Below are 22124 nucleotides of genomic sequence, written 5' to 3' on the forward strand. Positions count from 1 at the left end.
AGATCGACCTCATGGCGTCACGGCACAACAACAAGTTGCCGGTGTATGGGTCTCGCACAAGAGACGGAAAGGCGTCTCTGGTGGATGCTCTGTCCGTCCGGTGGACGTTCCGGTTTGCTTATCTGTTTACTCCGTTTTCCCTTCTTCCACAAGTAATCCGGAAATTCAAACAGGAAGGAGGGACGCTCCTGTTGATAGCGCCCGCGTTGCCCCGGAGGCACTGGTTCTCAGACCTCCAGGGACTGTCGTGGACATTCCTCTGCGGTTGCCGTTACGTCCGGACCTCCTGTCACAGGGTCCTTGTCTTCACCCGGACCTGACACGGCTGTCTTTGACGGCGTGGCTGTTGAGACGGCCATGTTAAGGTCCAGGGGGTTTTCCAGCTCTGTAGTGCAAACAATGCTAAGGGCTCGGAAACCATCCTCTGCAAGGATATACCATCGGGTGTGGCATACGTTCTTCCAGTGGTGTCGGCCGAGAGGTTATGGTCCTCGGGAGTTCCGTCTGTCTAGAGTATTAGCTTTCCTACAGGCTGGACTGGACCATGGGCTTCGCCTTGCGTCTCTGAAGGTGCAGGTGTCTGCCCTGTCCGTGTGGTTCCATCGTAGGATTGCTGCAGTCCCTGATTTGCGCACTTTTTTATGCAAGGTGTTCTCAGAATTCAGCCACCTTTTGTTCCACCAGTGGCGCCTTGGGATTTAGCTGTGGTCCTGAGGGCTCTCCAGGGACCGCCGTTTGAACCACTGGGCTCAGTGGACCTTAAATGGCTGACAGCTAAAACAATTTTCCTTCTGGCCATTGCTTCGGCCAGACGTGTTTCTGACTTAGGGGCTCTCTCCTGTAGACCCCCTTTTCTGATTTTTCATAGGAACAGGGCGGTGCTGCGCACTCGTCCTGGTTTCCTTCCTAAAGTTGATTCCAGTTTTCACATCAACGAGGAAATCGTTGTGCCGGCTTTTAACTCACCTGATCTTTCAGTGGGTGAGGACACTTTGGATGTTGTGCGGGCCTTAAGGATTTATGTTGACCGCACTTCTTGGTTTAGGAAGTCGGACGCCTTGTTTGTCCTCTATGGCTTCCGTAAAAAAGGGTTGGCCTGTTTCAAAGCAGACTTTGGCAGGCTGGATTCGTATGGCCATTTCAGAAGCTTATCTTCATGAAGGCCTTCCGGTTCCTTCCTCTGTGAGGGCTCATTCCACTAGGTCTGTGGGTCCTTCGTGGGCTGCTCGACGTGGTTCCTCTGCAGTCCAGATCTGCAAGGCTGCCACATGGTCCTTGGTCCATACCTTTGTGAGGTATTACGCGTTTGACACCTTTGCCTCTCAGGATGCTTCCTGCGGGCGGCGGATTCTCCTTTCAGCACAGGAGCGTCCCCACCCTTAAAGGATACTGCTTTGGGACATCCCCAAGGTATCCTGTGAATACCCTATGGACCCTGATGTAGAAAATATGAGATATGGTAAGAACTTACCTTTGTTACCTCTATTTCTACGAAGTCCATAGGGTTCCACAGGACTCCCGCCCTGTCGCACCTGTGCTGCAGATGGGCTTTGTTCCCTCTGGTGAGAATGTGATTCTTGTGTGTGTCCAGATCTTTTTTCTCTCTCCCTTCTCCTCCTCCGGCCTATGGCTTGGTACGTAACTGAGATGCCTTGGCTCGGGGGCGGGGTATAGGAGGGGGACCCTAGTGTTACCTGGGAGGCGGAAAACTTTAACTCTATGGTGCCCGATGCCTGACGTCATCACCTATACCCCAAGGAATCCTGTGGAACCCTATGGACTTCGTAGAAATAGAGATAACAAAGGTAAGTTCTTACCATATCTCCTATTTTATGGACATCTATGGTTTGATTTCTTTACATGTGTGGATTACATGGGTTGTTGCTGACATTTGGTGAAAATGTCATTACAATAGCCCCATTACAAATATATTTATTGAGAAAAGTGTCGATGTGTTCAATACTTATTTTACCCGCTGTACTACAGATGCGTCCCCACACACCTATCCCTTTTTGGCCCATGTGTCGTTATTCCTGTCCTGTGTACTTTTCCTCACTTTTGCTAATTTTTATTTAATTGTGATTTTTTCCCCCCCCCCCAATTACTGCCCATGAGCGCCTCTACCTATCAATCACTGTGCGAGTAAGTCCTTACTGGGAGTGAAGATGGTAATGGAACTTGATGCATGTGCAGTTCACCGATAATCGCTCAGCTGCATAAACAATGGCATTGCGTCCATCCCTGAATCAGACCCTTAGTAAATAATGTACTAGGTAATTAAGATTCATTTTATTTTTGTCACAAAGAAAATTATGTAATGATGCACGAAGTGAGTCAGGCATATTGGACCTCTCTTTTACCTGTGTAACCTGGATTGTGTACTTTTTCCTCAACTGTGCTACCTTTTTGTTTTCTGCTAGTTTTTTCCTCAATTTTGCATTTGTTCAGTGATGATAAATAGGGCAATTTGTCTTGTTTTTGAGAATAGGTGTAAATGGACGGGTGTGTATGCAATGAAATTGCTTCTGCCAGCATCTTATTTTTTATTTGAGGTGTTCTAGTTGGATTGTGTGGCACGTGAGCACGGGAGTGGCTCACGTGAACAGCAGCACTATACAGACTGGTGGCAGCAGCACCTTCACCCACCACTCACACCAATGTCACTGTGTGCCCTGTGCACAGACTGATATGTAACCTATCCTATTCAATTGAACGCGGGCCTAAAGCACCTCTCCTCCCATCTCTTACTGGCCGCATGCATGGTGCCAGACTATCTTTTACATTGATGTAAATAAACTGTTTTTATTCCTCTGCTTTGGCTTGATGGATCGAGATGAAACAAAGTGCAGGTTATTTCTAGGCGTTTCCACTACAAAATGATGCAGTTTTCATGATAATCTGCTTATCAGCTTTTCGCCATCTTGGATCAGACCGACAGACGGCGTTCTTATTATATTAATATAGATATAGTGTGTGTATGTATGACTTTCTAGTGATCCTCATGGTCCTGGCTGCAAAACTCAATGCTCTGTTTTTATTGGTAGGTGTTTCGTGTAAATGAACAAGTGTTGGCTTGTTGGTCTGACTGCAGATTCTACCCGGCAAAAATAACATCTGTCAACAGGGATGGTAAGAATTTTTTAAAATATTGTGAAAACATGAAATGTGGGACGGACTTGCATTGCATTGCCTATTGTATAATTTCCATTGTTTTGTAAGAGTTTGAAAACTATTTCACCTGTCAATAACTTACAAAGAAGTTTTCCTTTTTGACCACAATTAAATTTTAATCTATATTATTACTTGATGGGAGTTATCAAGTCTTATTAGCAATGAAGCATTCTGAAGGGAGGTATGATAAAATGCCTAAATGTAAAAATCCCTTAAATGAACAGGATGACTTGAACTGTTAACATTTTTACCTCTGATTTCATTTTGAATTAACTGGTTTACTTTTTTTTTTTTTTTTTGAAGAGGTTAAATAATGTTTCTTCAAGGTCCAAAGGGCTCCATAGGGAGACATTGGGGTGTAGGTGGGACCTGGAGGACTGGACACCAACAGCGAAGCTTTTCAATCTTCAGTCATTCCCCCTATACACAGCCTGAGGGCACTTCAGTTTTGTTAACAAGCCGAAGGCAGGAGAGAAGGAAGACTGGTAACTCTGTTTCGTTGGTGTCCAACAAGAAGCTGGACCACCATTATAACAGGGGGCTGCTTATGCAGCCCAAGCTTTTTATTTTCATTTATTTAATTTTTATTTCTACCAGAAGGGTGATCAGCACCAGACTGTCCTCCGGACGTCTCTGCTGCCACCCCATCACCCTCTGCGGCGCCGTGACTCCAAGCCGCTGCTAGGTACTCCCGGCGGGACTCCGAGGGGGACTAGCTAGCAAGCTCCCCGGACCCCCAGACTGCAGACCAGAACCAAGGGGACAGGTAAGGCGGAAGCCTTTCGCGGGACCGCATAATAGTGCAGTCTTGCCTCCGGTCTCTGGAGGTGCTGATGTGTACATTGGGGAGGCAGCCCACCACTCCACTAGACCACCGGGGCATTAACATACTGGCGCAGAGGCATAATTAAGACCAGTGGACCCGGTGGTTAACGTCAGCCAGGGGAAAAAGATAATACTCCCTGCAGTCCCTCCCCCAGCTCAGGGCGCTGTTCCACTGCAGTCCTGGTGTTCCCTGGGCTGCACATCCTTCACCTTCTGCCCCCTCAGAAACACATGGCAGCCATTTTAGGCAAGCAGGTGTCATACAGCGCTATTTCCTACCAGCCACTGTGGTCTGTGTAGTTGATATTAGTGCCCATTGCAGAAAATTTGATTTTTCAGCTCGATTTGTATGCGACTTGTGCTAGCGCGAACTTCGTCCTTTTCTATACTGTCAGTTATAACTATCCCTTTCTTCTACTGTACCCGTTCATACTAAGGTATAGAGGGTCGTACCTCACATTTGTGAGGGCTATCGTATTCTTAACACTGCGTTTGACACTACATGGTGCCATATCTAACGCGGTTGCACGCTCCCTGGAATCTGATGTAGCACTTTTGCAAATAGCTTGTCCCTTTATAAAGCACCGTCACTCTAGGGGGGCTACCAGCAGTGCAGTTGCACACTATATTGTGCTACCTTTTATATACATATATTGCGCTGTTGCACATTACCTTGTGCCATATATAGCGTTGTTACATACTACATGCTGTCATTTTAACGTCCCGGGGGACGTTATTCAGGATGGGCTTTGCACTAATTGCTGCACAGCCCCTGGTCCCTCAGCTCCGATGTGTCTCCCACATGATCCTCCCTGGGCTGCCTTTTCACAAATGCTGGCAAAAATTTCAGAACAGAGAGCAGTCCCCGTAGTGGCTCCCCCTGTGGGATGGCCACAGCAGGTACTCCCTGCAAATCCTTTGCCTCTCCCATGGGTAGACATGTTGTCTACCTCAATACAGAGTTTGGCTACTACTTCTACAGCCTTGCAACTACTGATACACAAGGAAAAGCCTTTAACCTACCAAACCCTCTAATCTGGCTCTGTTTTCCTCCCAGTCCACTCAGTTATCCGATTCTGACATATCATCGGGGAAGGGGGAAGATACACACCTCTCTCACTCTGTCTACGGAGAAGAGGAGCCACCCTCTAAGCTAGATATACCTGCTCTAGTTAGAGCTGTAACATCCATTTTACAATTTGAAAAGTATGAACCTGCACCTAAGAAAAAGAATGCAATTTTTAAACGATAAATGGTAGTTTTACCAGAGTTCCCTCAATCAGATCACCTATCTGATCACATGAGTGAAGCATGGACCATGTTTGGTAAATGGTTTCAAATCCCAAAACGATTCGGTTCATTTTACCCTCTTCCAGCTATTGATTGCACTAAATGGGAAGTTCCGCAGCGGTGGATTCTCATGTGGCATTTTTAACCAAACAAGTTACATTTCCCATTCACACTGCTACAGTACCTCCTTGTAGAAGACTATAGATAGACGTATAGAAGTTTGTCATAAATCTATTTATTCTCTTACAGGAGTGATTACTTGTCCTGCTAGGGCTACGGCTTGGGTGGCGAAAGCCATTGAGAGTTGGGCAGAAGTCCTAGAAGAAACACCTCCCTCTGATGCTTCACGGGACCAACTCTATTTATCTCACATTGGGGATGCAGCCTCCTACTTAGGTGAGGCAGCTATGGATACGGCTCTCCTGGCCTCCAGGATATCTGCCACTTCGGTAGTGGCCCGTCGTATCGTTTGACTCTGTTCCTGGAAAGTAGATTGTTTCAAAACGGGCTCTAATCGGGGGACATCCTATTTGGTCCAGAGCTAGATAAAATTGTGACTACCTTGGCGGCTAACAAGATGGCGTTACTACCCCCTGCATATAATACACAGCCTTGGACGTCATCCTTTCGGTCCTTTCGCCCTTAAGGAAAAGCCAAAGGTCAGTCTTTGCCATGGCACCAGACGTCAGCCAAGGCCCCCAATCCTAGGGCCAAACATGTCTGGGCTAGTAGATGTCCACCAGCGAAGTCCACGGACAAGCCTGCAGGTTTGGCATCAGACCACGTCAGATGCCTGGGTAAAAGAAGTGGTCTCCCACGGATATGCCCACTAAGGCGACACCCCCCCCAACAGTTCTTTTGCACAGGACCTCCATCGGACTCCGAGACTGTGCTGCTCCACAAAGCTATTCAGTCCTTGCTGAATTCAGGAGTAATAATTTGGGTCCTCTCCTCACAACAGGGCAAGGACTACCTACCCTTTTCTTAGTTCAGAACCCAATGGGTCTCATCTTCCTATCCTCAATGTCAGATCTCTGAACAAGTTTATCAGGGTGCACAAGTTTCGTATGGAAACTCTCCATTCTATTATCCTAGCTATGGGGCCAGGAGATTTTATGGTTTCCCTAACGGCTAGGGAATTTTCTAGCTCTGTGGTCCAGACCATGCTTATTGCACGTAAACAGTCCTCATCCAGGATTTACCACAGAATTTGATATTCATATTTCCAATGGTGTGCTACTCGAAACTATGACTCTCAGGTCTTTAAAGTTTCTCAAATTCTTGCCTTCAGGCTGGACTGGATCTAAGCCTCTGCTTAGCATCTCTCAAAGTGCAAGTTTCTGCTTTGTCTATCTGGTTTCAATGCAAGATTGCCTGTATGCCAGATGTCCACACCTTCATGCAAGGTGTTAAATGGATACAATTTCCCTTGTCAGTGGTGCTCAAAGCACTTCAGGAGCCTCCATTTGAACCTCTGGAATCGCTGGATATCAAATGGCTCACTACAAAGACTTTCTTCTGGCTTATAGCATTTGCCCGTAGGGTATCAGATTTTGGGATGCTTTCATGCCGCTCCCCCTTTTTGATATTTCATCAGGATAGGGCTGTTCTTCGAACTCGCCCAGGCTTCCTTCCTAACGTAGTTTCTAACTTCCACCTGAATACAGAAATTGTGGTTCCGGCCTTTAATTCACCAGACCTCTCGGCAGGTGAGGCCTCTTTGGATATGGACCGTGCTCTAAAGATCTACGTGGACCGTACTACTTCCATCAGGAAATCTGACTCCCTCTTTGTCCTATATGGATTCCAGAAGAACGGATGGCCAGCTAACAAACCGACTCTGGCCAGAAGGATTCGCATGACCATCTCACAGGGTTATACGCAGATGTGCCGACTACAGTCTCTGCTCATTCTTCTCACTCTGTGGGTACCTCGTGGGCAAGCCGGCATGGCGCCTCAGCTGAACAGCTATGCAAGGCGGCCACCTGGTGTTCTGTCCACACCTTTCTTAGGTTTTATGCCTTTGATTCATTTGCCTCTCAGGATGCTTCCTTCAGGCGTAGGGTTCTCCTATCAGCGCATGAGCGTTCCTGCCCTTGAACAACTGCTTTGGGACATCCCCAATGTCTCCCTGTGGAGCCCTATGGACCCTGAAGAAGAAAAAGAGAGTTATGGTAAAACTTACCTTTAACTTTCTTCGGGGTCCACAGTGCAACCGCCCTGACGCACCTAACTTCTATGGGTTTCTTCTATTGGTCACTTGTTTCCTTCTCTGTGTAAGAGTGTGATTCTTCAGTGTACCAGTCTTCTCTACTGTCCTGCTCCTTCCTTGTGCTTGTTAACAAAACTGAAGTGCCCTCAGGCTGTGGGTGGGGTATAGGGGGAAGGACCAGAGCATCCTCTGATTGAAAAGTTTGTTGATGGCGTCAGGTCCTCCAGGTCCCACCTACACCCTAATCTCTTCCTCGGGACCCTATGGACTTCGAAGAAAGAGAGTTAACAAAGTTTTACCAGAACTCTCATTATTTGGCAAATTCTAAACCTACCTGTATATTTTGTTTTATTTTCAAGATCAAAGTTTTAAAAATGTTTTCTTATTTTTACTGAAGGGCATATTCAACTAGCCGTCCGTGGCTAACGCTCGTTCTCCCATATATTCCTAGTTAAGTGTCCGGAGCTATGGGGTTAATACGCTCACGGCAATGGCAGAAAGCCGTGCTTACAGTGGATTTCTGTTCATACCTCAAGAGGGTGTGAACAAAAATCCACAATGTATGTGGGCTGCAATTGTATGGCACCGCTGCAAGCCCGAGGTAAGCACTGTGGCTTATTGAATATGCCCCTAATAGTAGTAAACGTATTATGAACAATTTCTAATTAATAGTATCAAGCCTCCCGGTTAACTTGTACCACTCCATACAGTTGAGTGAGGAGATGCTGGGGATTGTCTTCACTTGGCTACTTGTTTCCTTGACCATGTATGAGCAGTGAGGTGATTGAGTGAAGCACATATTGCCATACTAATGGACATGAAGAGAATTTTGTGATTAAATGCCATTTGTGGTGTACATGGTGAAAATTAGGCCAAAAAAGAGGAAATGTGCAATTTCATTATTAAATTACTAGTAAAGGGACCAGACATATGCTGGGTCTCCTACACAACTTCTAAAGAGGGGTGCACATGACATCATAGGTTAAACAAGGTCTATTACATTACATTTTTATTAAGTAATTCTTTTGTTACAGTACACTTTTATAACAGACAGAGAAGAAAGGACACACAGAGTCCTAATGGGTTGTCACACTGAGTAAAATCAATTAATCCAGATATTGACAGTGATCTCTGTATAACCCTGGGCTAGTTGTCCTATTGGTAAAATCGAAAATATTCTCAATGACAGAGCAATCTGACAATATGAAAGATGTGAAAGACGGTGACAATATATGTGAAGGAAATAAGAATTGAGTCACAGGCATATATTCCGTTTATCCCAGGTATGAGCATGACATTTAGTTCACAAAAGATTGTCTGTAGCATATAATGCATGTTTTCAGTATTTCCCAGGTTTTGGTCTACCAGGAGAGTAGCATATAAAAGGACCTATTTCTTATACAGTGATGCTTAATACATACACTTGTTAACAAACATGGAGCACTTTTCACATGTATTAATGTAATATTGCTTAGCAGATAACATGTTTAGCCTTGTGTCAAAGTAGTGGTATAGGCAAATAAGTAGCTGCCTCTGTTCCTTGTTATACAAAGTAGTGAACAGGGAATGAGCGAGCAGGCACAATGACTCTTAGAAAACAGATACCCTGACTGAATCTGTATGAAATACCCGATTCCCGGTAGCGCCTGGCCGACAAAAGCAGAGTTCCCGCCAGCGGAAGCCCGACAGCGCTGGAATTCCCGATCGTCGATAGGTAAGTACTTGCTAACCTAACCCCCTAACCCTCCTTAGGGGTGCCTAACCCCCCCCCCCCCCTTCCCTGCTGCCTAAACCTAAGTTCCCCCGGGGGTGCCTAACCCTCCCTCCCTCTAGCCTAAACCTCCCGAGGGGGTGCCTAACCCTAAGTCTCCCCATCCCCCGGGTGCCCTAAACCCCCACCCCGCGGCTGTCCGTTCGCGGCGCCCGGCATCCCTTCGATCGTGATGCCGGGCGCCTGTCTCCCGGCGTCGGGAAAATGTCAGGCATCAGACGCCCGGCATTTCACCCTCGCCGGGATATGACAGTCGGAAAGCTAGCTGTCTGTATTAAGGCAGCCGGCTTCCCAATTGTATACCACCCTGACAGCAGATACTGCTCCACGTACATCTGCCCTGTTTTATTGCAGTGCAGAACAACACAAAACAGGGACCACCAATGAGATTGCTGCTGAGGGATTACCTGTGGAGCCAAGACCCAGAGAATCTGTGAGTAGGTGTGTGGAACTTCCTGTGCACAGAGCGAACTCTCGGAACGCTGGACTGCCGTTTCACTGATAGCTTGATCACACCTACTCAAATGTTCAATTCATGAGTAGCTGTCTTCTTTTAATCCAAATGTCCTTTGACTTTCTACATATTTCCTTTACATACATTTTCGCTGTCTTTCACTTCTCATATTGTCAGTTTGCTATGACATTTAGAGAATCTTTTTGATTTCTACCTATAAGACAACTAGCCCAAGGTTCTACTAAGACTACTGTCAATATCTAGAGTAATATGCTGTGATGTTGTGTGTGCCCTGCTTTAAAAGCACGTCACACCTATGTATGTCTCTGTGTATATCGGTTTGTCTTCTGGAAGCACTCCGTCCGCCTGTTGATATACCCTGGTCTCTTCATAAGGTGGTAGAATTAATATGCTTTCAGTGCTAGGTACAATCCCCCCTGTACTTATGCCTGGGCTCCTCAGTCCGCCACTTCTCTGGTCCACCTCTGCTTCGTCCTTTCCCCCTCCCTCCCTGATACATACTTGCCCTTCCCAGCGCATAGCAGTGAGGTCCACTGGCTAAGATTATTATATAGATAACCAGATTGTGATTTTGTCAATGCCTTTTTTTTTCTCTGAGAGTACAAGGTTATATTGACTGTGACAATAATCACTTGCACGCTGAATACTCAGAATTTTGAAGGGTGGCCACTTCTTTCCCCATCCTGTTTTCGTTGTTTGGCAACAAGTGGTGAAGCTGTACATACTGTGCTATACATAGGAAGTGTTCTATATAGTTAAAAAGATAATAAAGTCTGTACCACTCTGATATTCTGACCATATATAATACTAAATAAAGTACAGAATAGCTGTAATGCAGGCATACCTGGATAAGAAAAGGTAAACATTTGGACATTTTCTTTTCTTTTTGTTATGTGCAGGCACCTACACTGTTAAGTTTTTTGATGGCGTTATTCAAACCGTTAAAAATATTCACGTGAAGGCCTTCTCTAAAGATCAGGTGAGATATTGTATGTAAGTGGTGACCTATTCGTTTGGTAGTGTGTGCTGTTTTTTTGGGGTTTTTTTTTACAATACTAATCAGATCCCTATAGATGGTTCACTCTGATTCTCGATTCTACATGATATGTCATTAAGATGTTTCGTTGGCCAAATCTTCTTTTTAAAGTAGAAAATGTCAAGACACAGTACAGAACCTCTAGTACACACATACTTATTATTCATGCACTTAGAGGGGTTTAAATAGCATAATATGGCCAATAAAGGCATGTCAGTTTTCAGGTGAATTTCTCTAAAAAGCTCAATAATGGATTAAATGATTTCAGACAGGTACATGGAGGTATTGTTGGGAGAGGGGGTTTTGAAACGCTAGGCACACACTATACGATATGTCGTCCGATCTGGCGGATCAGACGACATATCGTCGACATACAGTGTATACCGGCTATGTCGCTGACTGCGCGTGCTCCCGCTCAGTCCAAGATGGTTCCCCCACATTTTCATGCACTCATAAATATACTGCCACACTATACCATTCTGTTGTTAAATAGAGACTTTTGTTACATACAGGGTAATTCAATTTGGAGCGAAAAGTCAGTTTTTGCGATAATTTCCCACCGATGACGTCATTTTCGCTGGTTTTGGTTTTACACCGTATTCAATTTCAAAGACTTTTCGCAGGTTGGAAAAGTCTTTGACAGAAAACGGGAATAACTTTTCACCACTGAGTAGGTGGCGAATAAAAGTGCAGAATTGGGGTTTAGGGGTGCAGGCTTATAAAAAAATAGCCTGCATCCCTGGGAATGTCATTTTAAAATAAACTGTCAAAAAAAGTTAAAAAATAAAAAAAATAGGGACACCCCAAAAAAATAATTTTAAATTTGGGGTGGAAAAAAGAAAAAAATGGGAAAAAAGTGTTTTAAAATAGGGAAATAGGTATAGGGCTATTCTGCAAGTATGCGGCAGGTGTTTTCTAGAATAGTTTATTAGCGGCAGACTTTAGGGACTTAAAAATATGCTAGTACCCATTTTCATGTACACCAAATTTGATGGGACCACTAAAAAAACTAAAAAAATAACCTAAGTGCTCTTCTGCATCACTTCTTCAATGTCGGGGAAAAAAAGCTTTAGGGGGGGTCCTACAATTTATTCCAGGAAAATTTTGTATTTTTTCGCAGATTCCACTTCGCAGGTTCCCGTTTTCGTAGCTTTTATATTGAATACGGGGAAAAAGCGGGCGCGCACCCGATACTTTATCCCAGGAAAATCTCTGATGTGGAGCAAAAAGTCCAGCACGGACTTTTCGCTCCCATATTGAATACCCCTGATAGTCTTTTTGCTGTGAAACAGTCGCCATATGCTAAAAAGAATTACTGATCAATTACTCATGTTGTATATGCTCATTAAAATGTATGATTGAATAGAAAATTGTTCATGAGATGTACTCTTCTCAGATGTACTGTTATTCGATAAGATTCTGCTGCTGATCAGTTAAGTATACTACGCTGTGTCACATGTTGCATATTCTCTTTAAAGTGTATGTTTGAATAGGAAATTGTATCTCAGAGGTACCCCTTTCAGATTCACAGTTACTCTATATAACTTTGCTGACTATGGCCCGTATTCAATTTGAGCTGAGCCGCGTTAACTTAACGCAGCCCGGACTACACGCTGGCTTTGCCTGTTTTGTAGGCGTTAAAGTATCGCACGCGTGCACACTTTACCCCGTTTTCAATTTGAAAGTACGCGTAAACGGCACCCGGCGATACTGTAACAAGCGGAAAGTACTGTCATTTTTGGGGAAATCAGCCTGTTAGCCCCCAAATGATGCTCTGACATGGTGGTTCACTATGGTACCCCCGATTTGGCTTGCTAAAGGTATTTGGTGTTTTAAATGGGCTCAATAGCTGCTAAATAGCGTTTTTCTATACCTGATGCAGAATAGTGTTTAGGAGTATTTTTTTCCAGAAAATGACTTATCCCAGCAAATTTGGGGTACTTGAAGATGGGGGTCAGCATATTTAAAAGTTGCTAAAGTGAAGATGAAAAATCCACCTGCCGCAAACACCTGCAATCAAAAAAACACTTGTGGCATACTTGGGTCCCCCCCACAGTCAATTTTGCTAGTTTGTAACTTTGACCTTTTGGAGGGTTGTCTGAAGGCTGCAGGGGGGTTCCCGAAGCGTTGCACCCCAAAACCCCAATTCTGCAATTTTTTCCGCCTGCCATTCATCGGCGATACTTTACCGCCTATTACATTGAGGCGGAAAGTCTTTCAAATTGAATACGGAGGAAAACCAAAATAGGCGATAATGAAGTCATCGGCGTTAACTTAACGCGGATCTGGACTTAACGCTTCAAATTGAATACGGGCCTATGTTTTATGTGCATCACATTGTTGTTACTGACAATATGCAGATATGTATACTGCTAGAGCAGGCCTGGCTAACCTGTGGCTCTCCTGCTGTTGTGAGACTACAAGTCCCGGCATGCTTTACTTGCTGATTGGTGCAAGGGTATGCTGGAACTTGTAGTTCAACCTGTGGCTCTCAAGCTTTTGTGAAACTAAAAATTCCAACATACCCTTGCACCGATCAGCAAGTAAAGCATGCCGGGACTTGTAGTTTCACAATAGCTGGAGAGCCACAGGTTGACCAGGCCTGTTCTAGAGGGTACAAACTGCTAATATCTCTAAACATTTTACCATATCCCGTATTCTACCTCACTAACCGTGTTGGACTCTCATTGTGGTGCCAATCTACCACTCTCCCTGGTATAAATTTCTATGTGGTTGATAACTCTAATAATGATATTACAAGGGTCAGAAGAGAGAGACTTCCTCCTAATATAACTGCAATCCTATTACATACATGTTTACTATGAAATTCAGAGTCTAATGACCTTTTTCTGAATATTTTCGCTAACTTTAAATACAAGTAGGTAGTGATCAGTACTTATCATAAATATTTTTACTGTGTTTGTGTCTGTTTAGTCAGGATATTTATTTTAATATACTTTTCTAATAAGTTATGTTTTCTAAATACACATATTGTCAAATCTAAAGTGTGCCCCAGCAAAGAGAGACCCCTTTTCTCCTTTGTGCTAACCAATACAGTATTCCTCGACTTTTGGGAGCGCCACCAACCCTGATATAAGACGAGGCCAATTGTATGCCATTTATATGCCTATGTTGGTTTCCTGACTATTATCACTATTAATTAAATTGTTCAGTACAAAATATGTCCCCCCATCCTCTATTATAAGCTACAGTCTGTTCATTAAGATTTTTGTTTCACTGGCTGACATTTCTTTCCCTCTAATTGTACTAACTAGAAAGTATAACAAAAGTTTAGTTTGTAATTCAAATGTCTAGTTTTTACAGTGTTGGGTTTTCCTGTCATACGGCATTTCTTTTGTCTGTAGGTTGGTAGTCCTAACAATTGTTGCCTGATGATCTTCTCAGTAGTCTCTAGATAACTATATGACGCTGTACAAACACTCAGAACCCTCTATAACTGACAAATTCCTTTTAGGGCAATGTCGCTCGTTCAAAGCAGAGGGAGAGGCCCACGGAAAGCGTTTCCCCTTCTGATAAACATAGAGGGAAATTTAGAGAACAGAAAAAAACCTCAGAGAATACCACTGTAGAAAAAGAGAAACCTCCGACTACAGATAAAAAAGCAGCCCAGCCCGATAAGGACAAGAAGCCACTAACATGTGAAAAGAACAAGCTTCCTATTGTAAAAAATGAGAAAGAAGACAAAGAAAACATATCTGAAAATGAAAGAGAATCTTCTGCAGAAACCCGCACAGACGAGAGAAGTGGGCAGAATGAGAGCTCGAAAGCACCACATGAAAATGGTGACCGCAGGAAGAAACGGGATATTTCCTCATCTCTTGCATCTTCTGGTAAGTGGCCTAAGGGAGCTACGCTTCAGTAGAAGTTATCTTGTTTATCATGCACATGAACTGAGGCCATACACTACTTACTAAGTATGGAATGCAAACTGGAAGATGTGTAAATAGTTGAATGGGTAGCATCAGTAAATATTAATAGACTGTTGTTAAACACACTGGTCAGAAAAAATGCTTAATGCTTGCCTTGGTTAGTTAATAACAGCAGGTTTCTAGTTTTGGAATTTGTTAAATATGTAAAATGGGTTTTCCTTTTCATAACATGTTTTGGCAGACCAAGCTTCACAAACCCTTCAGCCAGTAATGTTGGAGCTAAGAAGAAGAAAGATCTCAATAGCGTCAGAAATTCATATCAAACGACCACGGCTGGAAAAAAGTTAGTAAATCTGATAGGCTGTCTGTGAGTGGGTATTAATCCTTAGAATATCCCAAACTGTCATAAAATTCTCTGTAAAGTTCTTTGTAGCGGTGCAATATTTAAAACGAAGTGGTGTATTATTTTGGTACCAGTACGTTGACCTTTGTCAGCTAATACAAATACCCTTAAATCAGGATCCGATTTTGTATATTCTCTGCATGTATTCTGTGACATGTGTAGTACTGAGATGATTTAATAGGCCTAAACCTATCTGCAGTAACTTGAGTATCTGTCATTTAACAAAACCAGAAGCTTATAATATAATATAATCATTTTAAAATGTATTTTGATCACAGGAAAGAATGCTGCTTCAGATGCACATGAAAAAAATGAAAATGTATCACTTGGAGAACCACAGTCTTGTGCTGAGGATGGTGAGGATGAAAAGCTCAGTAGACCTACTAAGCTATCTCCAAGCAGGAATCAGGAGGACCTGCTTGTTATGGAGGTAACAGCGCCATCTGCACCAGTGGAGGAATCGCTGTCTGAGAGTGATCCACTTGTGAAACAGGAAGGTGTGGTGCTTTTCCAATTTTTACCTCTTATTTAGGGGATAAAGATTTATTTTTAGTATATTCATATAATTCCCCCTAAAAATATTTTTGCCCTTTTTAATTACTGATCTTTTTTTTTTTTTTTTTTTTTTAAGATATTTCTGCCTCCAATCTATTCGATTGCACTAAAGCAAATAAGCCTGTCTTCTCCCTCTTGTCCAAAACAGGACTGATTTTTCATACATTTCAAATAATCACTCCACTTCGATCTGATCTGTGCCTTTCCTCTTTCATAAACCTCTCCCATGCTGCTACCCACCTGTGGAGTTCCCTACCATGGCTGTACATGTTTTCCATAGCCTACAATGACTAATCATTCCTGCATTCAGGCTTGCTAACCTATATATTATCTAGATGCCAAAATTCCCTAGTATTTAACAAAATACCTCTACATCATCATAAATGGGCCATGTCTTTAAACTGATGGCTATTAGAGTTCTAAATGTCATATTCGTTCTTCACGTCCTGAAATAAAATAGAAGTAGCTATATTCACTTCTGAAACATTTTCACTGTTGCCCAGTGTAATCTTTCTCATAAGCATGGCCATCACTACCCTTATTCACATTTGAATTTTTGATGTCTTGAATATCCTTTTAAACCACAATCCAGTGCTGTAGAACACTGTGGCTCTTCACAAATGGATGTCGATAATAGTTTGTAACAGTTTGCATTTTAAACTTTTATTTTTTTCACTTTAAAGGGAAGACCGAGGAGACTCTTGCTGTGGTCCCCGAGCCTCCTGATGTAAAGAAGCTGCAATCTTCAGAGGATATTGCGGAGTCTGCTTCAGCCGATGTCCTGAACAGTCTCCCAGAACATAAATCTGATGACCAGGTCAAAGAAATTCCCGCACTGAATGAAATTCAGATGATCACTGCACTATCAGGTTAACACAATGCTTGCTTTTCTGTATATAGCATTGTATAAATTCAGTATATGGACTTGCAGCTTCATTTTTTTTTCTCTTGCATAATAACAATAGTAGAGCCTGATATGGAGTTAAATTAACACTTCTGGTTTGTTCACAGCCCTTATAATGTAAATGCTAAGTGGCTGTAACTTGCTTACTTGGCACCTAACCAACATTGTGTGTTGTTTTCTAGCTGATCGCTGCTGGATTGTTTCTGTTAACAGTGCTTTCTATTGGTTATCCTCAAACCACTAGTCTAGTCTGTCCTAATCTGCTGGGACAAGGTTTCATATGTTATCTTTGACTAATATTTTAACAATTAGAACTGGTTGATCAGTATGCACATTGCATACTCAAGTTGATCTCCCCTCTAGTTTTCTACATGTATTGTTAATTTGTGTCCTTTGTGCTTCTGTCTTTGTCCTGTTTCTTACACTGATATATGCAATGCCTTATTGCTGTGGGGAACATTTTTGAAAATTCAGTAAACCGTTCGATCACGTGTCTTTGCTAGCTAAATTGTCCATATTTAAATCATCACCTATTTTCTTAACAGGTTATTCAAATTACTGTATAAGTCATTCCAGTCAAGATAAATGTTTTTGCCAATGGAACTGTTAAATAATAAAAATAAATTGTCATTTTGGCTAATTGAGAAAACTTTGGAGTTCAACTTGGTTACAATGGATAACTCAGTGATTTGGTTCTGCCCAAACCACTTTGATCAGGTAGTAGCCAGTCTATTATGTAATGACAAGGCGATTGTAAAATTGCATAGACACTCTCCTGGGTTTGCTGTAAGAAATGAAAAATAAAAAAAATGACCAAGCGAATTAAAGGTTCAGTCAGTGCAAAAGTAAATGTGGACAGGTTAAGTAAATATTTTATTAGTATCCAGATTTCTTCATCCACTAGGGGACACTGGAGTTATCCTGGGGTATAGACGGGTGATCAGTGGAGCCTGGTACTTTAAATTTCAGTAGAACCCCCACCTGATCCAGGTTAGATTCGTGCTTCTCAGGGCCTTCCTCTTCTACTTTATTTTCTTTGACCTCTATCAAGACTTCAACAGGACAACTACAGGCTGCTGTAGTCTGCTTACTCCTTGTGAGCCCGCCACGGCTTACTATGGCCAGTGTCCGGGTCCCTGGCCCCAGGTTCATCGAATCCTGTAGGCCCTCTGTGCACCGGCCAGCTGAGCAGAGTTAAGTATGCCCACTCTCCTTGATTAGCAGAGAGAGTGGTTTGCTGCTTCCTAAGACGCGGTACCCCCAGCCCAATAGGAGCGCACCCAGCAGAACAGAGCTTTGTGGCATAGGCAGTGCGATTCACACAGTGCCCCAGTGCTAGCTTTTCACAGAGCAGTTACTGTAGCACTGCATCGGAGGACCCTTGACCCCTTCAATTTATTCAAAGATTGCTGGTGTCAGGCTGGAGGCGGGACTTAGTGGCCAATCTTGCACCCCCGCTTGGATACCTGTGCCAGGATGCCTCTCATTGTATGGTGGCTTCCCATCGGCACTCCGCACGCGGTCGCTCGCCATCTTCCATCTGTATTTAGCGCATCCAGCACCTACAGCAGCCAGCTTCCTGGACACCACAAATCCTCCCCAGGGACTGTGAGTAATACTGCGGGAGTGTGTGGTGCGGGACCGCACATTGTTGCCTGCATTGGTGGAGGTTGCATCGAATTATCACTCCTCCCTCTCTATAGGCTGACACTCTATAAATGTGCTGCTGGTAACTTCTCTGTCTGTTAGCTTCTCAGAGAGTGGGTGCTTGTATGAAGCGGTTATGTTTGGCTGAGTGCTGTGTCCTCTACACTGTTTTGCCGCTGCTCTGTAACTACATGGTAGGAAAAGGAAACTCCTCTGACAAGGAAACATTTCCTAGAGGGTGTTTGCTTGTGCTAAATGTAAAGGCTCGCTCTGACTACGGGACTCTGGGCCTGATTCAGAGCCGGACGCTATTTGCACTCGCTCATTCAGAAAAAGGGGCCGGCTATTTAAATTGAGCGCTCGCTCTGTGCGGTCTGTTGACGCCTCTATGTCTCAGCGAGCGAACGAAATATGCGCTCGCTATTTTGTAAAAACGCCCTCTGGCCGCTCGCATCATACGTCATCTCCGCTATTTGATTAATCGAGTACATCGAAAGGTATCTGAACTGCTCGCAGTGCTTGTGTTTAGATTTTCCTACCGCAAGCATGCGAACAGTTCAGGCTAAGAAACAACCAAGTGACGTGGTCAATGACGCTGCTTTGTTAATTATGCACACCCTTAAAACGCCCGTTTTGGCACGCCTGCATTCGGATCACCACTCCCTGTTTTCAAGCACCTTCCCCTGTTACCACCTGCAAACGCCTCATCCTGTCACTCAAATTAGCAGGCATTCGCTATTTTGCGAGCACACAATTTCCAACCGCAATGAATGGTTCGCGCATGCGTATTACAACCCATATGCATGCGCAGTTGTGCGAACATCACTCGGAGCGAACGAGCGGCCGCTTCCGAGCGGCTCTGAATCAGGCCCTCTGTGTGAAACTTGTGAGTCTGTAGGCTCCGCTCCTGTGGTGGCTGCTCCTGTCCCTGTCCCCCCAGGAGCCTAACCCTAACCTCCCCCCTCCCGCAGCCTATCGATAACACCACCCGGGATGCCTAAACCTAAGTCATATCCCCACCCCGCGCTGATGTCTCGCCGTTCGGGATTCCAATGCTGGGGCTCACCTTATCCCCTTAGCAGTTGCAATGTCAGAATTGTCTCTGGAGATGGCAGCCTCCCACTGGGAGAAGTCCGCCAGAGGAGTGGGGTCCAGTTCTGGCTCCCTGCCTTGATCACAGGTGTCTGATCCTGCCCTGGCTCAGGGCCTAGTACGCTCAGTGGAGGGTAAAGTTCAGGTCTCCCACTTTAGAGAACTGGGAGACAGGATGCTGGAGTCCTCCAAAAGCGCAGATTGCTTTGCTTTGCTAGAAGACACCTCCCTGCTCTCCTTCAGTCTGGGGATTACTCTGATGCAGATTGTTCTCTCAATGGGAGGAAGGTGAGATTGGAGCTGAATCAAGGTAGAGGATTCTGGTCCACAGGGTATAGAAGAGTCCCTTATGTTAGCTGTCCGTCATTTACTTAAGATTTCAGACTCAGACGTGACAGAGTCTCTGGATGACTATCTTTTTTTATAAAAAAAAAAAAAGATTGTCAGTTACTTTCCCTACTTCACCTCAGTTAGAAAACCAGCTGACTGCAGCTTGGAAACAGCCTGGTAAAATATTCCAAAACATTCAGGCATTTCCTTTCCCTTGACTCCTTTTCTTCTGTAGATAGGGTCAAGTGGGAGACCTCACCTCCGATGGATCTGTCTGTGTCCCGACTGTCCAAGAAGATGTCTCTTCCTGTCCCAGGGGCCACGTCCTTACATGATAGCTCAAATGGAAAACTGGAGAGCACCTTTTAAAATCCATCTACATGGCAGCAGGTATGTCACTTAGACCGGCCTTAGTCGGTGCGTGGGTGAACAAAGCCGTAGAAAAATGGGCGGAACAGCTGGTCGAAGGCCAATGTTTACCGAGCGGAGCTGATCCACCCCCCCCCCCCCTTTAGAAGCACATTAGGGATTCTGGCATATGCCTGAATGAGGCCTCCATGGACGTAGGCCAGGTTAACTCGAAGATCTCTGCCTCAGCAGTTGCTGCTCGTCTGGCTTCGATCCTGGCAGGCTGATGCGGAATCTAAAGCGGGCAGTAGAGGCTCTGCCGTTTGTGGGGGAGGTCTTGTTTAGTTAAAAATTAGACAAATGGATTGCCCTGGCTACAGGAGGAAAAAGCTCCTCGTTTGTCTTTATCCAGGGCTGCCTTTTCGCTTCTTTGGAGTATGAACATGGTGTATGAACCTGGTGTTAACCTGCTCCAATCGCCGGTGTTTGAAACTCTGGAGGAGGTGGATCTCAAGTACCTGTCCTCCCTTTTAGCTCTGGCTTCTGTTCGGTGGGTGTTTAAAGCTTGGGGCATTGTCCTGTCGTTCCCAATATTTTGTCTTCCATGATGATCGGGCTGAGCTTCGTATGAAGCCGGCCTTCTTGCTAAAGGTGGTGGTCTCTACCCTGCACATAAACCACCCTATTATAGTCCTGGTGTTGTTGGCTGACTATGCCTCTTCCCCATTGCTTGATGTGGTTCGGGCCCTCCGGATCTATGTTGCCCAGACGAAGGCCCTGCGCAAATCAATTTTTCTGTTTGTGCTTCATGATGATTCCAGGAGAGGATGGCCTGCTTCCAAGCAGCCCCTTTCTAAGTGGATAAGTTTGGCTATCCATCAGGTGTATGTGGCCAGCTCCCGGCGCACTCCACGCGGTCGGTTGGTACTTCGTGGGCTGCTTGCAGAGGTTCTTCTGCGTCGCAGCTTTGTCGTGCGGCCTCTTTGTCCATGGTTCATACCTTTTTGTTGGTTTCTACTACTGATACCTTTTGGAGCTTGGTCGCAAGGTTTTGCAGGTGTCTCAGCGCTCCACCTCCCGGGAGGAATGTTTTGGGACGTCCCCAGTGTAACTCCAGTGTCCCCTAGTGGATAAAGGAAACAAGATTTTGGTACTTAACGTTAAATCCATTTCTCCGTTTCCATAGGGGACACGGGATGCCCGGCCAGAGCTGTCCTTACGGCCATGGTTCTTGTTGTATCTGCCTGTTTGTTTGCAGTACGTGGTGCTCCTGTTGGTTCCTCCTTTTCCTTGTTCCTTCCTCTGTTGTCTCTACTGTCTCCATTCGGGCTTGGTTAATCTTAATTGGGTCAGGAGGGGGTATAGAAGGGTAGGAGCCAACTTCTTTCTATTGAAATTTAAAGTGCCAGGCTCCACTGATCACCTCCAGTGTAACTCCAGTGTCACCTATGGAATCTGAGAAATTGATTTAACGGTAAGTACCAAAATCCTGTTTTCTGATTTGTTGGGTGTTTGAGTGGTAAGTTCATATTTTGGAGTTTTGATTTCTGCACAGTAATGGTAGTACTCTTTTAGTTACTGGAGTAAAATATACGAGTATAGATCTTAACCAGAAATGGGAAACCCAATGCCTTTTTAAAAACGTATTTGGTTTGTGTAATTTTTGTACAGATTCCTCCCCATCCTTGGCAAAATATTTATTTTTTAATGTGATCAATGTAATGAGGCTGAACTTCTGATCTCCAACTAAGGTTGGGGAGTATAAACTTTATATAATTTTAAAGATATCCATGAGGGGATATTATTGCCTAGAACAGAGGTTCCCTACTGCGGTCCTCAAGGATCCGCACAGTTCAGCTTTTAGAGATATCCATGGTTGAGCACAAGCTGCTTAATTATTACCTCAGTCAATTTGAGTTAACCACCTGTGCTCAGCCATGGATATCTCTAAAACCTGAACTGTTGGGGAGCCTTGAGGACCGCGTTTGGGAACCTCTGGCCTATAAAAATAAAGCTGTAAATGACAGAGCAGGCACTTTCTCAGGGATCTAGGGATAGACAATGCAGCTTTCAAGAAGGGAAATTGCAATAAACTGCATAACCCCCAAAAAAATTATATAACAAAAGGGAGGTCAACTGTATTAGTAATGTCTCAAGTGTTCAGTCAATAATTAT

At 44.3% G+C, this 22124-nt stretch overlaps 1 protein-coding gene across 6 annotated transcripts in view; it reads left to right on the forward strand.

Annotated features, from left to right (window-relative positions):
- Window positions 1-22124, forward strand: part of PHF20 (PHD finger protein 20) — a 157185-nt gene that overhangs the window by 47283 nt on the left and 87778 nt on the right. For all 6 annotated transcript variants that reach the window (XM_088480691.1, XM_088480689.1, XM_088480693.1 and 3 more), the window contains exons 4-9: window positions 3045-3129; window positions 10644-10723; window positions 14256-14631; window positions 14912-15013; window positions 15352-15570; window positions 16312-16497. In XM_088480691.1, the coding sequence (XP_088336817.1) occupies window positions 3045-3129; window positions 10644-10723; window positions 14256-14631; window positions 14912-15013; window positions 15352-15570; window positions 16312-16497 (1048 nt within the window). The remainder of the gene's footprint in view (window positions 1-3044; window positions 3130-10643; window positions 10724-14255; window positions 14632-14911; window positions 15014-15351; window positions 15571-16311; window positions 16498-22124) is intronic.

The sequence above is a fragment of the Taudactylus pleione genome, unplaced genomic scaffold (genome assembly GCF_031769625.1).
Source record: "Taudactylus pleione unplaced genomic scaffold, aTauple2 ptg000256l, whole genome shotgun sequence".
Taxonomy (NCBI): Eukaryota; Metazoa; Chordata; class Amphibia; order Anura; family Myobatrachidae; genus Taudactylus; species Taudactylus pleione.